At 38.8% G+C, this 19,626-nt stretch overlaps 1 protein-coding gene across 10 annotated transcripts in view; it reads right to left on the bottom strand.

The window, feature by feature from the left end:
* Positions 1–19,626, bottom strand: part of FRMPD4 (FERM and PDZ domain containing 4) — a 392,028-nt gene that overhangs the window by 29,991 nt on the left and 342,411 nt on the right. For 9 of the 10 annotated variants that reach the window (XM_072933934.1, XM_072933911.1, XM_072933928.1 and 6 more), the window contains one exon: positions 679–724. The exons of the other annotated variant lie outside the window; for it this stretch is intronic. In XM_072933934.1, coding sequence (XP_072790035.1) covers positions 679–724 — 46 coding nt within the window. The remainder of the gene's footprint in view (positions 1–678; positions 725–19,626) is intronic. 10 annotated transcript variants of the gene reach the window in all.

Here is a 19,626-nt window from a genome sequence, read left to right as displayed (position 1 = left end):
AACAACAGGGAGCCAAATGGACCTGCTGAATCTGAATTGCTCCTGAGCACGGCTGAGGTCCCCCAGCAGCCCGCAATGTGCACATGGCTGTGCAGGACAGATGCGTTTCCTCCCCTGGCTTGCCTTCTCCCCTTTTTTCATGGGAGATGGGTTTGAGCTGACAGGTCATGAACCCACTCCCACAAACCACTGAGTGAGTTGCAAAGTCACACCGCATCAACCAGCTCTGAATGGGCTGCAGTTTCTCCCAGTCCATTCAAGGCAACCTCACATGGTTGCCTGTCTGTCTTTGCTCTCCCTTCACCTCCACAAGCTGGAGATACAGACAGAGCCCTCCCTTAGGTAAGATACAGCTGGTTTGCTGCAGCAGCCCAGCTTTGTGGCACCAGGGCAGAATCAAGAAAAACCCAGGAGCTGCAACAAACAAGAAATTGAAGCAGAACTCAGAATTCAGCTCTATCACTTTGAGTTTAAAGACTGTTATTTTTAAATTTACTTATGTAGCCTTTGAGTACAGGACACAGTAATGCCATCTTAAACACCACCTTTAATAGATACAGCCCTTATTGCACTTCTTTTTATTGCACAGATAATATAGGGACAGAAACAGAATATGGGCAGAAAAAGAAGCTGCTATGTTGCTAGGAAACTAATTCAGAAAACACTGACAATACTTACAGGGTAAGGTTGAACAACAGTAAGGAGGATCGATTCTTTGCAGCTTCTATAAAAAGAAAAAACAAAGTAAAATCAAGTAAAGAGCCATACTTTTATTCACTATTGATAACTAGCTTTTCTTTTTAATGGAGAAAACTGCAGTAATATTGAAGAATGTTTATTACAATGACATAGCAGAGTAGTACAGAGATTAATAATATGCCAAAATAATAGGTATTAAGAAATAAATTTTTTCCAATCAAATAAATTGAATTGGCCTAACTTGGCAGTTTATGCTACAAACTTTTTGCTTCATCAGAGAAAACTGCATGCTGCAATAATGGTTGTCTCTAGCAAGAACAAAATAACCTTTGATTAATTGTACTAGTTCAGCATCTGTAGTCCATGAGTTTCTTTTACCTACTTTTCAAATGCAAGTCACTTTTATACCATCTAGCTCTTGTACACTTCAAGCTAAATCTGTTTGAAACAACAGCATTCTCTTTCAAAACAAAAATGAGGATAAAATTTAACTCCCATTCCTTCACTAGATCACCTTTTTAAATGGGTGGGAAAAGACTAATATTTGGCGAATTCTCCCATTATAATTTATACATTTTTCAGGATTGCTAAGGAAAGGTTTTTCTTTCAGTTTTAACAGGTCTTCTTTATGATGAAACAAGTAAATGCAAAACATGAAAATCTCTAAAAAATCCACAACTGATTTATAGGATAAAGAGAAGAAATTATTACAAATCTAGATGTGACCAAGTGGCCTAGACAAATAATACATATATTTTACCTCTTGATGGTTAGATGGGGATGGTGGATAACTGTGGAAAAGTAAAATGCTAGAAGAAGGAAGACAAGTCAATCACAGTTGGTATCTCTTGTATTACCTTTTGATCAGCTGGTTGCATTGGTTGATATTAGTTAAGAAAAGGTCAGTTGCTATTTTGTTGAGATAGAATTAAATTTTTCTTGGTTTTACTACTTCCAAACATAAATTGTTAATTTATGTGACTTACCACCTGTCTAAATTTACATGGAATTGATTTTGCATGCCTGACCCCTGAACTAACTAAAAAAATCATACTGTACTGGTCGTATATAGGGTCACCTTATAGGCAAAATGACACCTCTGATATGCAACTTAAAAAGCCAAAAGACAAAAAAAATGGAGGACAGAATGAAGGCCTAGTCAGAAAACTGGTCTGGAAAACCAGTCTATACTTGATAAAGCAAACACATTACTAAATGCCAACAGGGATAACAAATTCTACTTTTGCCAAAGCAATCAGTCATGCAGGAAGTAAAGTCTAATCTAGTATCATGTAACTAAAAAAAGTCAGAGCTTCAATTTTTTACGTTTTTTATTAGATATTTGTAACATTACCACATTTTTTTTTTGGGGGGGGGGGTGAATCTACAAATGCATGTTAAGAAAGGTAATTTATTTCAAGAATCTCATAATCTCTTTGCTATCTGTGTCTATCCAATTATTATTGCTATATTAACCTAGGCAGGTTAGTAGACAGAAAGGCTCACAGTTGTTAGTATGGTATAAACTGCAGCCTTGGGATAACTTCACCATGACCAACTGATCTTTTCAATTACTTTGAACTCACTACTTTATGTTTCTCATGCTGTGTATAATTACCGCCACCACCACTGCCTCCTGCAGTCCAGCTATGTTAGAAAGTTGTCTTTAAAAATAAAATCAGCTTCTCCTGAAAATGTTTTTCAGCTATTCATTATTCTTGGATTAAACCTGTCCAGGTGTCAGGCTAGGCAAGATTCATCCTAGATTAGCAGTTGGGTTTTTTTTTAAACTAAAAGATCAAAAGATACATTTGGTGTACAAGACTTTCTCGCAGGATAAACACTTGCATTGGAAGGATGCTAGACTCTGCACCATACATTCAACATTTGAGGCTATAATAAGACCCTTTGGAGTATCTGGACATAATCATGTTACAAATTCAAAAAGTTGGTGTCAAGCACTACACACAAATCCCTCACCACCAGAGTAAACATTTCCTATAAAACTTGTGCTACATACAAAACACAGCACAGTTACAAAAGAAGTAAGTATTAATTATCAGATTTTTTGATCTGCAGTACTCAGTCATGACTCCACTGCTCATTTGAAAACTTTCTCAACTAATGATGACAAAACTCTGCAGGACAACTCATCTTTTTCACTTCTGGTATGGCTACCATATCCTATGGATCTACATGATAAACCTGGCACAGCACTGAAGGCTGCCAATGGTACCATCTATTGTATATGTCACAAGAATGGAGTAACAATGACTGACTCTGTGATCTCTGTGTTTTGTAGCTTAAATGGATGTGGACTAATTTATGCCCCTGTGTAACAGTAGAACATACAGACAGTTAAGTTTACAGAAACAAGCTACATCATCACACTGAAATGTGAGCTATGCCTTTTAAACAATACCTGAAACAGTGGCAAAGGATAAGAAAACCCAATTGCAGTCTTAGTTTCACCCTGAAATGTCTTTCCTCATTTAAAATGTGGCTACATTAAAAAAAAAAAAAGGAATAAAAGAAAAAGCATACATTAAATTTATTTGATTACCTTTCATACTTACTTAACAACTACCTAATTATTTCTGTGCTCTTTTAGAGTCACTCAAGACCAAACAACTGCAATATCAGCTTAGAAAACAAGCTGCTGACTTTTTGAGTGCTCTGCCATCTGAGTGGCTAACACCAACATCACAGCAAAATATCTTCATGTTTCTTTCATTTCCTGACATTAGAACCCAATAGTGATAACAAGGCTAAAATCTGAAAAATCTGATGGGAATTTGTGATTCATCTCTCTGTCCTTCTCCGTGTCCTGCATGGTGATTATATTTTTCTGTTCTCACTACTCCTCACAGCTACTTAGGCTGCAACAAGAAGAAAATATAGATGGCTTAGTTTGAAAATAAAATTAAGTCTATTATAAAGGTTAAAGCTGCATTACTAAGTATCAGGCATCTCAAGCTGCATGAGGCATTAACATTCAGATACAATGCCAGCCTCTGTGAACTTGAGGCTGGAAATCACTGCCTCTCTTCTGCATCTTGCTAGCTGGAAGAGAGGAAGGGCAAAGGCTAGTGAGAGACATGGGGGAAACCCAGTATCTGAGCCAAATAGAATAAGTGGGTCTGTTATTCATATGCATCCAACAGCAATTATAGCATATAAATAGAATATATATATATCTATATTGCTCTTAAGAAGGAAGAATGAAAAATTGTTTATGCTAATTTATAGCTTCAAGTAATTTTACATACTAGAGGAATACTTGGTTTCTTCCCCACTGAGGATGAACAAATTAAAAATTAATTAAAGCTATAATAAATAATATAGTTTTCAGGGCATACAAATCAGAAAAATCTCCTAACTGTAACTTAGCTGTTTCATTCACAATAAATTCTGAAACTCTTGTTCTGAAAGAGTTTTTCTCTGCTATTTTAAAATAATCTCTTTCAATTTGGGTTTCACTATTGATAAGAAAGGTCTGAAGTCCACAATTGCAGATTTTGATGCCATGATCTGCAGTATGTTTACACTACATTTTTGAAGTAAGGAAATGGAAATCAGTGGGTCAAAAGCTAACTAAAAAATGTAACAGGTTACCTCAAATGCCCTATTCAAAGCTAAGGAAAGTGGAAACTATCTTTCAATATTATGAATATTGACACAGTATTAATGAGCAAAGAGTTTGCAAAGTCACTCTACTGTGGTACACTTATAATTATTTCATTGAATGAATCACAGGGTTGGAAGGGACCTTAAAATAATTTAGTTACAACTGAGGATCATTTTTATTTGAGCTGAATATACATTTTTAGATAAAACCTGTTTTACAGTATTCATATTCATCTAGGGAAGTTACAAATTTCACTTCCCCGGGCTTTTATCTTGAGCAACAGTTCCTGTGGAAGAGTTTTTCCCAGAAATCCAGGTATATGTATTTCCAGGGATGGAGACATCTTCTGGAAGGACCTTGATGGGACAGAGTAGACCCAATTTAAGGCAGTTTCCTCATTCTCAGTTACACAGCACAGACACACAGAGTGAGCCTTGAGGTCCTGTGATGATGCCAACCTGCCTGAGTTGACCTGAGGCACCTTGATAAACTATCAGACAAACTCAGTATTCATGGACACCCATGAAACAATGTGTAGGGATCCAGGGAGAAAGGCTTTAAGGAGGGTGTGCTGGGCTGTTTTTGTCACAGAAGAAGCAGCACTGTGCAGACAAAAACATCCAAGCTAAAAGCCCTCTGCATCAGACCATCCTCCAGCAAGAGCCATGGCATGTGGGGCTCTTCCCTTTTCATTTCCATTTCTGCAGAATGCAAACTACTGGCAATAGTTCCATGACTCTAATTGACAAGTACAAAAGATCACACCAAGCTGGAAGCCATGCTACTGTGGGCAGATACCTTTTGGTCTTTTAATTACATCTACCCATAGATAATCACAGGAGCAGGTGAAGCATCAGACCTCTCCAAGCCTAGGAAGATATTTTATAGAAAATTTGTAGGTGAACACAGAAAATTATACTTCCTCTAGAGGTTGCCAATATCTGGCAGAACCACTGGAAAAGTGGTAATGGGATTTCAGTCTCTGCCTGTTCAGCTGACACCTGGGAACTTTCTCTGAAGATCCTGTACACAGAGAAAGATGGGCATTCCTGCCATCACATCACACAGACAAGGCAGGGTACACCACACACGGCATTACATCCCCCAACTCCATCTCAGAAGACAGTTGCAGGAATGCAGTAAGCAGGAAGCATTGCAGAAAGCTCATGATATAAGGTACGTCACCACAGAGATGGGGTCTGGGATCCCAATTCAGGGAGGACAGGTAGCACTGCATGAAATAGAGTCCAGAAGATGGGGATGTGAGGCCAAGGTGCCAAGCTTTGGGTTTAGACACACACTTAAGAGATGAGCATCAGCTTGGATACTGTTTTCTGGAGACGACAGAACACAAAGATCATAGTGTCCAGGTCTTATTTTTGGAGATCAGAATGGTGCATTGTAATTCCTGGTATCAGAAGGCAGAGACACCACAATCACATTTAGAAAGCTGTGGCTGCCCTGTCTGCTGATGTTAATGATATTACCTGTCCTTAGCCTTGCTGTCAATGGAGTGAAATACTCTTGACATCCAAGCAACTTCAGCTTGTGAACTCCTGAACCCTACAATTTAATTTGCATAGCCTGCTGCTTCACAAAGTCATTAAAATTTAAGTGTGCCATCAAATATGTGAGGGCTTGCAACAGCAGAAGCAATCTGCACAAGAACTTGGGAATTTCAGAAGAATCCTGATTGAATGCCTGAGCCCTAAAAACTGTGGAAGTAATGGATGCTTGAAACAACCACTGCCACATAAAGTATAAAACACATAAGGATGGGATTATTACAACACTGCAGGATCAAACAGCAGCAGAAACACATCTGAGCAAAAAGATGCTCTGATTCAAACATAAATAACTTCAATAATAGCATACTGAAAATTACTGTCAAAGCAAATTGTGTTCTGTATAAATGTTCTTTATTTTAAAGGCCTGGGATGGTGTGAAAGTCAATCTTTAAGATTGTCACAGTCTACTGCTGGCACTAATTGGAACCCTTGTTGGTAATCTCTGTAAGGAGTCAAGGAGGGAATGTGTCTGCAGGCTGAATTACACTCGCTTCCTGTGACAGAAGTGGTCCCTTCAGATCAGGACTGTGGCACACTGGTGGGATTTCATACAGCAGATGCCATCTCAGATACCTCTGCAATAAAGGCTTTGAGAATAAAAAAGTCTCCTCTTCTTTAAAGCTGTTCATCTGTCAAGCTTTCACATGTACCAAATTCACACTGTTTCCTTCTGTATTAGCACTGTGGCAAGGTGAGCCCTATAAAGTTGTTGAATTTCAGTGCTGCATGATGACTATATTTACCTCTTGTCAAAATAAACCCTCCTCTCACAAATACTCAAAGTTTTCCAGTAGCTCATATTTTCAACTTTAAGGCTGTTAAAACTGTAACTGAGTTACCAAAATGTTGGCCAAACAGTAAATATGTGTGTATGCTGTAAATACCTGTGTATGCTGTAGAGGAGTGCTTTGGCCAGGCTGCTTGAATACCAACAGCAGCGTTACACTGCTGTCTAACTCCTGAGCAATGTTACCTGCTCCTTACTACACTGGCCTTCAAATAATTCTTGAGTGCACCTCTAAGTATTGGCAATATGCAGAAAACTTGATATTGAATTGCCTTCCTTAGACAATCGTTTTCCTACTTACACAGATTTATGATGGCCTCCCTCAACCCCTTAGAACACTTGGGGTAAAAGTTCAAGATGGAACCAATGACATATTAGGAGTTACTACCCTGGAGTTCTCTGATCCAACAGAGGCTGTATGTGCTTATTTTGGTCAGCGTATCAAAAAACAACCAAGAGCTAGATGAGCATGTGTGTGTATCCGATGGACCAAGGATACTGTCACCAAGTCCAACTGTTGGCATACCACTGCCAACACCATCACCATATCAATTAATTCATGCTGCATGAAGATACCATACAGCCAAGGAAAAAAAAAAAAAAAAGTAGTGCTTATTCCCCTATTAATTAATTGTTCAGCTGTCCTCTTCTAATTAGACTTCCTACACATTAGCTTTAAAGGATCAAAGGCAGACAAAATGAGATAATATTGGTCTCTCAGGTCACCCAGGCCAATGTTCCAGTGCTAGTTTTTCTATCATTAACTACCAAAGTCTCATAAGCTCTGAGGAAACATTAATTTTCGAAGTGTAATGAAGAAAATTAATATGAGGCAGCCCCAAGATTGCTATTGATGATGTATCTTGAGAAATAGTTCTATGGAGCTTTAATACAATAATAGAAAAGTAAAATATTTACAGAAAAAGTTGGTCTCACCATAGAAAGGTCAGTTCTAGTCTCCTGAAAATTTATCATCTTTATTTGTCAGACTGTGCTGTTTTCATCAGACTACAATTACTTTTAAATGGCATTCCTGTGAGCATTTTGTGTAAGCCCTTTCAGACAATTTCTAAGTGAGCTAAGTGCAATTCTGCTCTCCCATTCAGCAGCTGTCCATGCACAGATCCAGCAGACACATAACACCTGCCCACCGCTCACAATGATCACGGGTGTTAAACCACACAGTCAGTTTGGGTTCATTCATCCTTTGCACTGGCATTCTTATTGAAGATGTCCAGGAACTTGGGCTGTAACAAAACAGCAAAGTTGCAGAACAAAATACACAACATGGTAAATTCTAACCATTGCAGAAAATCCAACCCAATGCCGATATGACAGACTATGTCTTGAAAGAGTGGCCTGAACCATTTACCTGAGGAAGCCACCAAAGACTTTCATAACCAGCAATGGTTATTAAACACATTCAATTATGTCATTTCTTGTGTTCAGCTTTCAAAAACAAAGCCATCATGATATTTCTATAGCAGCATAAATTTTCATATGAAGCTTAATTTAAAAAAATGCTAAATGTAACAACACCACCCTTCTGTTTTCTAAAATAACTTCTACATTTTTGTAAATATATATGAATGGTCAAACTGAGTTCAGAGTTCACTCACCTGGGAGAGAGAAAGAAATCTCGAGAATATCTCTGTACAGGTGTCTTATATTCCTCTACATTATCTGAACTAGAATAAAAGAAACTTTCTCATGCTCTCCTGAATTTCCAGCACTTGTTTAGACATCTTGATGCAGTCACAGTCTCTTGAATTTTTGTTTCAATTTTGTTTCAATAGTGGAAACAGATAAAATAATGAAGGTTAAAGCTGAAGGGTATTATGAGACAACTTTTCAAACCATGGAAATTGGTGTTACTCCATTCACTTATCTCAGTATAATACAGAGATTATTGATATGATCTAGCAATTGAAAAAGATGTTTCAGGGAGTAAACATAATTCTAACATTCACATAATGAAGCCTTGTTGATTTCATCTTCTTTCTTTCAAAGAGATGCTGTGTAAATTTTCATTTAGAAAGAATTTCTGTCTTCTGATGGTTTATTTTTAATGTCTGTTTTTGCTGACACTACGTTAGAAGATAACAATCATCACTTTACTCAATAATTTTTTTTCTCTAGTCTGGATGCAGCAGATATGCTCCATGAGAAGGGAAAGTTTTGAGATAAATTGTGCTGGGCTATTTCTCTTAATTTTAAGTGGTAGAGCAGCTTAAAATCTATTGTAGCAGGGGTCCCTGTTGGGTAATAATTAGCATTGACTCCATGTTTGCATAAGATTGAACAAAAGCTTTATTAGGCTATATTATATTACACTATATGAAAAACTATACTACTACTATACTAAAGAAAAACCCGTGACTCTTACATACAGTCCTGACACAGTGTGGCTCCAATTGGTCAAATGAAATCAAAACACCATCACCAGAGTCCAATCAAGAAATCCCTCTCTGGTAAACAATCTCCATAGCACATTCCACATGTGCCAAACAACAGATGTAGCAAATGAAGATAAGAATAGTTTTTCTTCTTACTCTGAGCTTTTTCACAGCCTTCCTCAGGATTTTTCTGGGAAACTCTGTGTCTCTCTCTGTTCAAAGGATATGTGAATACCACATAAACTTAGCCTAGAAGTCAAGAAAAACTTCATGGCACAGCTAACGGCTATTTTTGCAGAAATGTAACTCTGTGCCCAGGTTAAAACTACACTGATGATCGAACAAGCAAAGTGCAGCTCTGCTGTCACAAACCATCAATCCAAAGCTTGACTGGAGAGTGACTGCCCATGGATTTGAAGGAAAGTCTCCTTGCTGGGATGGCCACAGCATCTTCTGGAGCAGGAAAAGCAATATTGCTGTCTTCCTCAATGAACACTGCCTCTAGCAGAGCTCTTGTTTGCCTGCCTGGCCTTCACAAAACTCAGACAATTTATATACTGATACTAATATAATGCAAATATTGCTTCATTAGCACTTATATTCTCCCAACCATTTCTCCTCTACTCTGATTTTTGACACAGATGGACATACTTTGGACAGAGATGATCTACCATACATGCTGAAGCAGTATATTGTATAGTTTTGTACTGTATATTCTAAATACTATGGCAGCTAATAAAAACAATTTTTGGAGAGCAAAAAAACAATTATTTAATAAAATGCATTGTCTAATACCAAACACCTCGAATAAATAATAATATCAATGAATTAAAAGAAACACTAGTATGACTTTTTGTTCCTTGCTGAGAAACAAGGAAATCACATACTCTAGAATTATACTTCAAATTTGAAATAAGAAACTAAAAGAAAAGACAGCTGAAGATGTCACAAAATATAGCCGAGCAATGCCAGAATCTGTACAATTGCAAAAGAGATTTATGGGAGTTACATGTTAAAGAGGATGAAAGATCACTAAAGACGAGAAAATCTTACAGATATTTTTACTATGTGACAAATTAACCATAATCTTTTATGATCAGAGCTTCATTTTCATTTGTACTGAAGAATCAGAAACCATTACAGCTGCTATTCATAATCTCTACGGCACTGGCATTTTCATTTTCACATTTGGGCATTGTGTATGTAGTAATGAAAGGTCAGGTATTCACACACATCCTTCATTCCTGAAACTATTAAATTTTTTCTTTCCTTGAATGCTTTACAAAAAGCAGAACATGAGATAAATTTTGCTGATTAAATGTTAAATGCTTTAGGATCATCTTGTTTTAGAGAGTTATCTGAGTTTTTATTAATAATGCATAACATTCACTTAGGGTTATGTTGCGCTGCAAGTCCTTCACAGCATTATCTTAGCTCAAAGTAATTCACCCAATAAAGAAAAAGAAGTTAGGAAGAGGAAGATGCAATCGGAAAACAGATAAAGCTCTTGAATTCTGAAGAATACTTTATTTTCAATCACTATATTATATACTGTTCTCAGTTCAATATTATTTGCTTTCTCATTGTTTCTTAAAAAAATCCACATTCATTCAAAGACTGATGGTATTTTTTTTTCAGACATCTGAACATTATTACTTTTGCTTTTCAGTCTTATCTGCTTTTTTGGGACCAAACTATCTGATCCAATCTAAGACCATCTCAATCCTTTGTTATGGAACACAATGCTAGAATAATGTTTTAAGTAATTGCAGGTTACTGGAAATGATTTTAAAAAGTAAATGTTCAAACAAAATAAGATTCATTAAATTCCTCATTAAGAAAAGTTTCAGCAGTGTTTTGAGCATTGTGGGTTTTATTATTAGTATTACTGTAATTATCATTATATCTGCAAGGTTAGACAGTTGATGGATACTGAGCTGCAGAGACTAATGCAGAATGATTTTTGCTTACTGCTTCTGGAATAGAAAATTGATTGGTCAGATGCCAAAGACTTATCCATGTGCCACTGGAACAGTATAAATGATGGCAAACGTGATTTCATAATGATTTGGAGGAGCAGCCAAAGGGGCTACCTTCTCAAGCTCCCATTCACACAGCACATTAATTCAGGCAGCAGCCCCGAAGTGCAAACTCTTTAGTTATATTTATATCCTCAACATTATTTAATTCATTTAAGAAGTAGACTGACAGGAGAAGAAATTGAGACAGAACTTCTGCCAGACAATTAACCACCTGTTCCTGTTAAATTGTATTAGTTATTAAAAAGTCCTGCCATGAATATGTATGAATGAAAAAGTATATATACCATATATCTGGAATGCTTCAAATTCAAAGGTTCATGTCCTTTTTTTAAAATTTATTTAAAGGAAAAATTTATTTATTGTGCTAAAAGCAATTAGATGTAACTTTAAAAATCTGTGCTCTTTAAAGCTTTTTCCAATCCTTCAAAATCATATTATTAATTGTAATTTAATAATTACAACAATAATTTATGCTAGTTAACCTAAAAATGCATTTATGCTGCTATACCCTTTATTTTTTTCCCTTTTTATGTATCACTAGAACAATATATCATTTTTTTACATTTTTCTTGGGACAAAAAATCACTAGTATGAGTATCTCTGAAAACTTTCAAAGCAAATGTATGCTGCTCATAAACATGGTCGTTAAGATAAGACTTAAATTATACTTAAGCAGAAATTCTTCCCTGATGAATGCAAATATATTGTAAATTATAGAGGGGGAACGAATGTTTGAAAAGGGGAGAAGAAAATTGCCCTGAAGACACAAACCAAGCATAAAATGCGGAATGGTTGCATTCTTCTATCCATACAGAAAATGAAGACATAATTGCAGTGCAGTCGGACACAGAGATGCAAGCTCCAGTCTAGATGGGTAACACCAGCAGTAAAAACACGATGCGAGTCTCTTCAGCATCGGTTCTGAAACCGCCCCCGCCTGCCGAGCCAAGCCGATGCTCGGTACCCGCACCGGCAGATTCAAGTTCGCGTGGGGACACGATTCACACGGGAGCCATCCGTGCCCCAGCCCTCCGCCTTCGCAGCGTCGCCACGCTCTGCGCCGCAGGGAAAAAAAAAAAAAAAAACAAACCAAAAAAACCCCTGAAAAGTAACCATTTTATCCCTGTCCTCTCCCGCTCTTTAGGAGCTGCGGGTAACAGCCAGGGCTGAAGCAAAGGACAGTGAAACAACTCTGCTCTTCAGGAAAACAGGGGGAAGCTGTTCACGGGGGAGGTGATTACGTAACTCAGCACAGAGCTGCAGCCAGAAGGTGGTAGGAGGGAAGATGCGTACTGGTGTAGGGGATAAAGAAGAAGTCACTCGATGTGACTTGCTGAATTGATTTCATAGCTTTTTCGTACGTAATTTGATTGGCGTGCTTGTATTTACTCGGCGTGTGGTTGACAGGGCGCTGCTGCTGCAGCCCGCAGGAGTGCCCGAGCCGCCGCCCCGCACTGGGGGCTGAGAGCGGCGGCGGCGGGGACAGACAGAGCCTGTCCCGGCACGGCCCCTGCCCCCGGCACGGCCCCTGTTCCCGGCACGGCCCCTGCCCCCGGCACCGCCCCGCTCACGGCCCCTGCTCACGGCCCCGCTCCCGACACGGCCCCGCTCACGGCCCCGCTCCCGGCACGGCCCCGCTCCCGGCACGGCTCCGCTCACGGCCCCGCTCCCGGCATGGCCCCCGGCACGGCCCCGCTCCCGGCACGGCCCCGCTCCCGGCACGGCCGCTCTGCCATGTCAAGCAGCAGCCATGGCAGCGAAGGGGCGAGGGGCTCACGCCGCTGCCGCCTCTGGCCGACGCCCGGAGCCAGCCGGGCCGTGAGCATCGCCCGGGCGCTCGCTGCCGCAGTCTCTGGGACGGAACACGCGGGCACCCACTGTGAGCTGCGAATGAGCCCAGGTCAGAGATGCCACCCGAGGGGCTCTGTTGGTCCAGCCAGCACGACTAGCCGCCCCCCGCACCCATCCAAACAGGAGATTTCACCTCAAGCTGTCTCAGGACATGAGGTACCACAGCTCAAAGCACTTCTCTAGATGCTTTCTGAAATCAGAGGGACAGCTGCAAATGGCTTCTCCCAACCTCAGCATGGTTACAGGCAGCTAGTTGGGCTAAAGGTCTAGTTTTAAAGAGTTGGAGATCATAAAGGTGAATTTTCAATCAGGTGTGAGAGAAGTTTTGTTGTTCAGAAATTACCCTGGCCTGTCAAACACACAAAAAGAACAACAGGCTCTGTGGGCTGCACACAGGCTTTTAGGCACCTTGAGTAGCTACCTGGCCTTTGGATACTGCAGGGCTTGCTCTTGTAGTCTGAGCCAACTCATGGTATGCTGCATAAAAATGCGTCCTGTATTAGCCATGTAAACAACCAAGTTTTAGAAGTATGCAGCATGAAAGTGCCCTTCCTACAGAATAACTCCTATAAAGAACAACCTTTGGGGTCTGCAGATTTCTCCTGGATGAACATCCTATTTTCCTCTTTAACGGCTTGTACTTCTGTTTCATCCATAGTATGTTGATGACTTTCATTTAAAGCTAGTTCATGAACTTTAGGCATCACAAATATCCCTCACTTCAGCTGCAATCATGAGATAAGGACAAAAAAAAGCACTTCAAAAATCGGCTTCACTTGTACACACTGACAACAACCTATCTGTGCAAGAATAAATTCCTTGATCCAAGGACGTGCATTAAAAGTCAGTTCTCAAAGGGGACATAGGAGTGGATTTAGCATGGAAGGATATATGTTCTTTAAGGGCAATAGGTCAAACCTGAAGATTAAAAATAAACTTGTCAAAATTGAGTCTGACAGAAATCACTGTTTCTCTATGTTCCAATGGACATAATATTCTTCATTATGTAGTCACAAAGTATTTTTTTTAGTCTAATTAGACTGCAAATGTGATTTTAAAAAATAAAATGGAATTATTATTTCAAAATTACATTTACTGCTAATGCCAGAGTGCCAAATCATGAGTATTGGCTGGCAGATTCTTTACATCTACAAGTCAGTAGTTTTTTGCATATATGTAAGCGAGGAGAATAGTTATGAGTTCTCAGGCATAATTTTAGCCTTTAAGTCAGCAAAAAGAGGATGAGAGCAAGAGCAAGATCTAAACAGGGAGGTTACAGGACACTGATGATGCATTTTTATCACCTGCAACCCTAACTAGACACCAAATAGCCCACATGCATGTTACTAATTCCTTGTCACACATGGCAAGAGAATAATAAAAATAATGAAAAATTGTTCAAATTTACTAATCTGTTATTCTACAAAAAATAACCCAACTACTAGAAATCTTTTAAACCTTGCAAATCCTTTCTTAATTTTTTTCTTTTGTTGTCTTTTTTTATTTTCAATATATTTTCATTCCCTAATTCTGTCCTATCCTAACTAAAAGATAATCTCAGGGCAAAAGCTCTTTATCTAAAGGATCAACAGCCACAAAAGCATATAAGAAAGAGGCAGGGGAGAGAAGCATGTTTATAGAATCACACTCTTAAAGCTATTCATTAAAACAAAAAGTAGAGGAAGCAGATCAGAGAGGTTTGAGAGGGTTTATTTTGTTTATTTTCCTCCCTCTACTCTCTCCCCAGCTGCAGCTTCCAAAGAATTGTTCAAAGGTTATACCTTCCCCATGGCTCTTCTAAAGATCTGAACTCCAAAAGGAAAGTTTCAGGAAGGTCACCTGTGAAGGGGATCTGCTCCTCAAAATCTGTAAATTCACCATTTGGAGGACATACTACTCACATTTTTAGAGGTAATTATAAACAACCCACAATCCACTCTCCTGGTTCTTTGATTCATCCATTCATTGAGACCAAATATTCAACTTTTGCTTTGCTGTTCTGCATGCTGCTGCTGCCAGTATCATTAACCTATTCAGTCAGCCTGACACACCTCAGCATTCTGGAACATGTGGTGGTGACTTTGTACTTCCCTCACAGTGCTGCTGCTGCCACCTCGTACATCAAAGCAGTGAGCCTAAAGACCTCTTTCTGTTCTGTGCATGGACAAAGAATTCCAGGTGTCCCAAAGGCTCTGTGTATTGCAACAGCCTGCACAACAAAGTCATTGTTACTCAAAGCCAGCCACTGGAGATGCTTATGGATCCCTACAGCTCTGTGACATGACCTTAGACCTGCCACTCCTTTCATCTCATTCCCAAAGGGCTGCCTCTTGGAAAAGCAGTGAAAGCAAAGTCACCCTCCCTGAGCTGCCTCCCCGAGCTCGCTATGGGAGCATGGGAAGAAGGGATGACTCCTCTCCAAGCTGCAGTCTTTTCTTCCTGTGTCCTAGGCTGCTTCAGATGCCATTTACTGCCTCTCCATCTACCCATTATTAAGAAGTAATTTGGAAAATTATACTACTCTGGAAATGTAAGAGTCCTTTCCCTTTGCAGAGTAAGGGTGAGATCCACAGTGAGATCCACACACAGTCATTCCCATTCCAAGGGAAATGGAAGGACAATGATTACTCTAGAGTTTCCACTTGAAAAAAGCCATATTTTATATATTCATGAAGGTCTTTGATTATGTGTGCAGGCAATGATGACTGAAGGGAAGAACCTACAGAACCTCTAGTTTTTTATTGTGCTGCTTTTTAGAGAAAATTCACAACTGTTGTGGAAAGTGCAGTAAAAATCAAGGGAGGAGAAAAAGTGCTTATGCTTTTTCTAATTAAAAGGATTGTAGAAACAGATCTTCCCCAAGGAAGAATATTCTATACACAAGTCATTGTGTGGTCTCTCTGACATTTCTCTGAAACTGGAGCCAGGTCTGTCAAATACAACATGCAGCAATAAAGGATGTCAGATCTGTTTGGGCTTGGTGGTTCCTAAATGGTTGTTTTACTCTTCCAAGTGATTAACTTTTTCATAAAGCTTGTAATAATGTTCACATTCAGAGGTTATCCAGTACAGACAGTATTGACATTTTTTGTTGACATTTGCTACTCATCAATGTTCTCCTGATCTTCAGCAATCACACCAATGTATTTGTTATATGGAAGGTAAGTTCTGAATAGAATGAACTTTCTCTGCACAAAATGCTTAGTTCAGGAAAGAAAATGAGTTCACTGCAAACCACGTGACAATATGTGCTGTAAAGAAGGGTGTTATCAATTAACAACATATTTTGTTTTACTTATTGAAGTTTTAATTTAATAGGTCAGAATTTGAAACAGGCATTTCTGATTCAGCCTGCTTTGTATTTTCATCTCTAGCACTGTACTGATACCTGGAAAATTAAACCAACTAACTCAAAGAAAATAAAAGCAGAAACATGAAAAACAATGAAATTTGATTTCAAAAATTTTCCATTATTACGGAGAAGATGGTAGTGATATTGCAGATAAAGGTGGTTATTACAATCCATCAGATAAATGGTCAAAATGCACATAACACTTGTGAGGAAGAGGATGAAGACAAAATTAGGAGGGATGTGGCAAAGGCACAATCACCCTTTTCTCCCCCTCTAATCTCTTTTGATAGTAAAACAGCCTCAGTGAAAAGAAGATGCACTGATTTATATCAGAAAAATTATCTCAGTGCTGTCAAACTCATGCATTAAATAATGGTGCATCAAAGCCTACTGTGACTTCAAAGCCATGATGCCAGCTATGATAAATTTCTATCTTCTGTTCTTGCATTCTTGGTCTTTCTGAGCTCATGATTTTATACTTTCTGCAGTCAAGAAGACCATGCTTTTCCACTGAAACAACACTGGGACTTTTCGTCCATTCACCTGAATACCATAACTCATAATGAAGTACCTAACAGTTTAACTTGGACTCATGAAAGAAACAGAGAAAGTGCCTGCTTCAAAATTCCTGCTTTTTTTTCAGCTCCTACATAAAAAAAATCCACTAGTTTTTTTCTGTTGTAGCTAGCAAGTGATGTTGAAGGGTGTTATTGCAAACTATGATAGCTCTCAGGTGCAACCCATGAGCCCCTGCACTCTGCCCCAGAGAGGTTGATGTGAAATCACTTCAAACTTAAAGTGATGCAGTTAAAAAAATGGTAGGAAAGTCAGTACACAGACCATTGCACTGAGGCACAGAACAAATACAAGCATTTTAAACCTCTATATGTTTTCCTTTACAGGCTGAGGAATGAACAGATCAAGGGCAGCCCTTCTGAGAAGGACCTGGGGGCTATAGATGAGAGGCTGGATTTGACCTGGACTTGTAGCCCAGAAAGCCAAACATGGCCTGGGCTGCATCAAAAGCAGCGTGGCCAGCAGGGTGAGGGACGGGATTCTGCTCCTCTGTTCTCATGAACAGCTGCATCCAGCTCTGGGAAGCCAAGCACTATAAGGACATGGACCTGTTAGAGCAAGTCCAGAGGAGGCCACCAAGATGATCAGAGAGATGGAGCACCTCTCCTGTGGTGAAAGGCTTAAAGAATTGGAATTGTTCAGCCTGGAGAGAAGGCTTTGGGATGACCTGATTGTGGCCTTCAAGACTTGTGGGAAGCCTACAAGAAAGATGGAGAGAGGCATGTAGTGACAGGACAAGGGGCAATGGCTGAGAGTAGCTTTAGGCCAGATATTAGGAAGAAATTCTTTACTCTGAGGGTGCTGCGGCACTGGAATAGATTGTGCAGGAAAGCTGTAGATGTCCCATCCGTGGAAGTGTTCAAGGCCAGGTTGGATGGAGCTCTGAGCAACCTCTGTCTAGTGGAAAGATGTACCTGTCCATGGCAGGGAGTTGGAACTGGATTATCTTTGAGGTCCCTTCCAACCCAGGCCATTCTACGATTCTATGATTTATTTACAACTGCCATTTGTTGTCATTTCTACTGTCATAAAACCTTATTCTCTAAAAACTCCTCCAATGTCTCTCCCTCTATGCTTTTGTTTGGCAACATATAGCATTACCTTAAGAATGGGTCTGGTCTACTTGAAATATCAAATTTTCATGTTGTGTTTTCTGAAAAAAAAATGAACGGTGCCTTACTAAGCACAGAGTTCAGAGAAGGGAGGGTGATGGGAAAGGGACCTGCAGAGGCTGGCATCACTGGGAATGGCATATCCCTTGAACTACCCTAGATCAAATAGGGAAACATTTTATTAAATCCTGTTATTCTACCATTTGTCAGCTGTATCATAAAATTAGGAGGCTACAAATAGAACCACTACAAGCAATTCATGGGATAATAATTAAACAGTCTGATTCAAGCCCCACTGAAATCCACCAAAAGACTTCCATCATCTTCAGAAGGCTTTGGATCAGCCATGTTCCTGGAGGATGAACATTGCTCCATTGTTCCATCCCAGGAAAATTACACACAAAAGCACAACATGCAGCAAAGCAACGCCTTTTCTGCCACTTTTTAAACACCTTTGTCAAATTTTCCATTAACAAAGCCTTAAGGAAGTAGGGACTTCTTGTCAGAAAGCAAACTATAAGCATTTCTAGAAGTAGGCAGTATGTATTTTAGCATATATATTTATGGACACATCAATATACAAAATATTCATCATGTTTAGAGCTGTCCTTAAACAAAAAGCCCAGGCATTACTCTCTATGCCTGCAAAAACAAATCCACCATGCATCTTTAGTAAACAAAAAATAGTTAATTTACAAAGCTGTAGCATTGCTTTATTTGCACTTGACTGTTTAACACCCAGGAGTTTCAATAGATCTGGCACTGGCTGGATAGATTGAAACAACACTATTACTTTCTCTGTATTATGCTTAATAATTATAAAATGATGTGTTTTATTGCTCCATTTACAAGAGTATTGCTAAACAATTATCTTAACAAATGTATTTTTGATGGAAGAGCCACTGATGTTTGTCTTTATAAATTAAGCTAGTAATAAAAGTCCATGTTTATAATAGTATTACCTTCTTTGAAATAACAAAATAGTCCATTGGTGGTGCACTATGAGCACCTACTGGGAAATTCATGGTAACCTGCCTCATAGAAATCTAAATGAACAGCCTTGATTAGAGCATTTTTTTCTCCTCATTGTTAATGACATACATACAAAAGTACTATAATTATTCTAAAGCAGCAGCTAAAAAAAAATTCTCATGGAGATGTTGGTAATCCGTCATGAGGAGAGTACTGTGAAGACAGACAATTAAAAATCCAAATATTCTTTTCTTGAAACAATTTAACTGTTCAAAAGCATCTATCAAATACTTACACAAGCAAATATTAGAATATTTTCCTCAAGTTTAGTATTTAGTGAATAGACTATAATTTCTGTGGAATATATTGAAGAGTAGAATATGAAAATATTTATAAAATATACAGTACATAGCTATTCAAAGAAGTTACTGCACACTGTCCTTTGATAATACATCATCTTTCTAATCAAGCAATTAGTAAAAAAACTGTTGCTTAAATAAAAAATAAGTTTTAGATCAGTAAATCCTATCAGATTAAGGCAATCATGCCATATTTTTGACCACAGTACAACCAAATTAAATTATTACTTCTTCCTACTGTTTCTGACATTCAGAGCAATACTTGTCAAAACAGAATTTCAGTT

This window comes from Taeniopygia guttata, chromosome 1, assembly GCF_048771995.1.
Source record: "Taeniopygia guttata chromosome 1, bTaeGut7.mat, whole genome shotgun sequence".
NCBI classification, from domain to species: domain Eukaryota; kingdom Metazoa; phylum Chordata; class Aves; order Passeriformes; family Estrildidae; genus Taeniopygia; species Taeniopygia guttata.
This window is presented reverse-complemented; position numbering and strand designations above follow the sequence as displayed.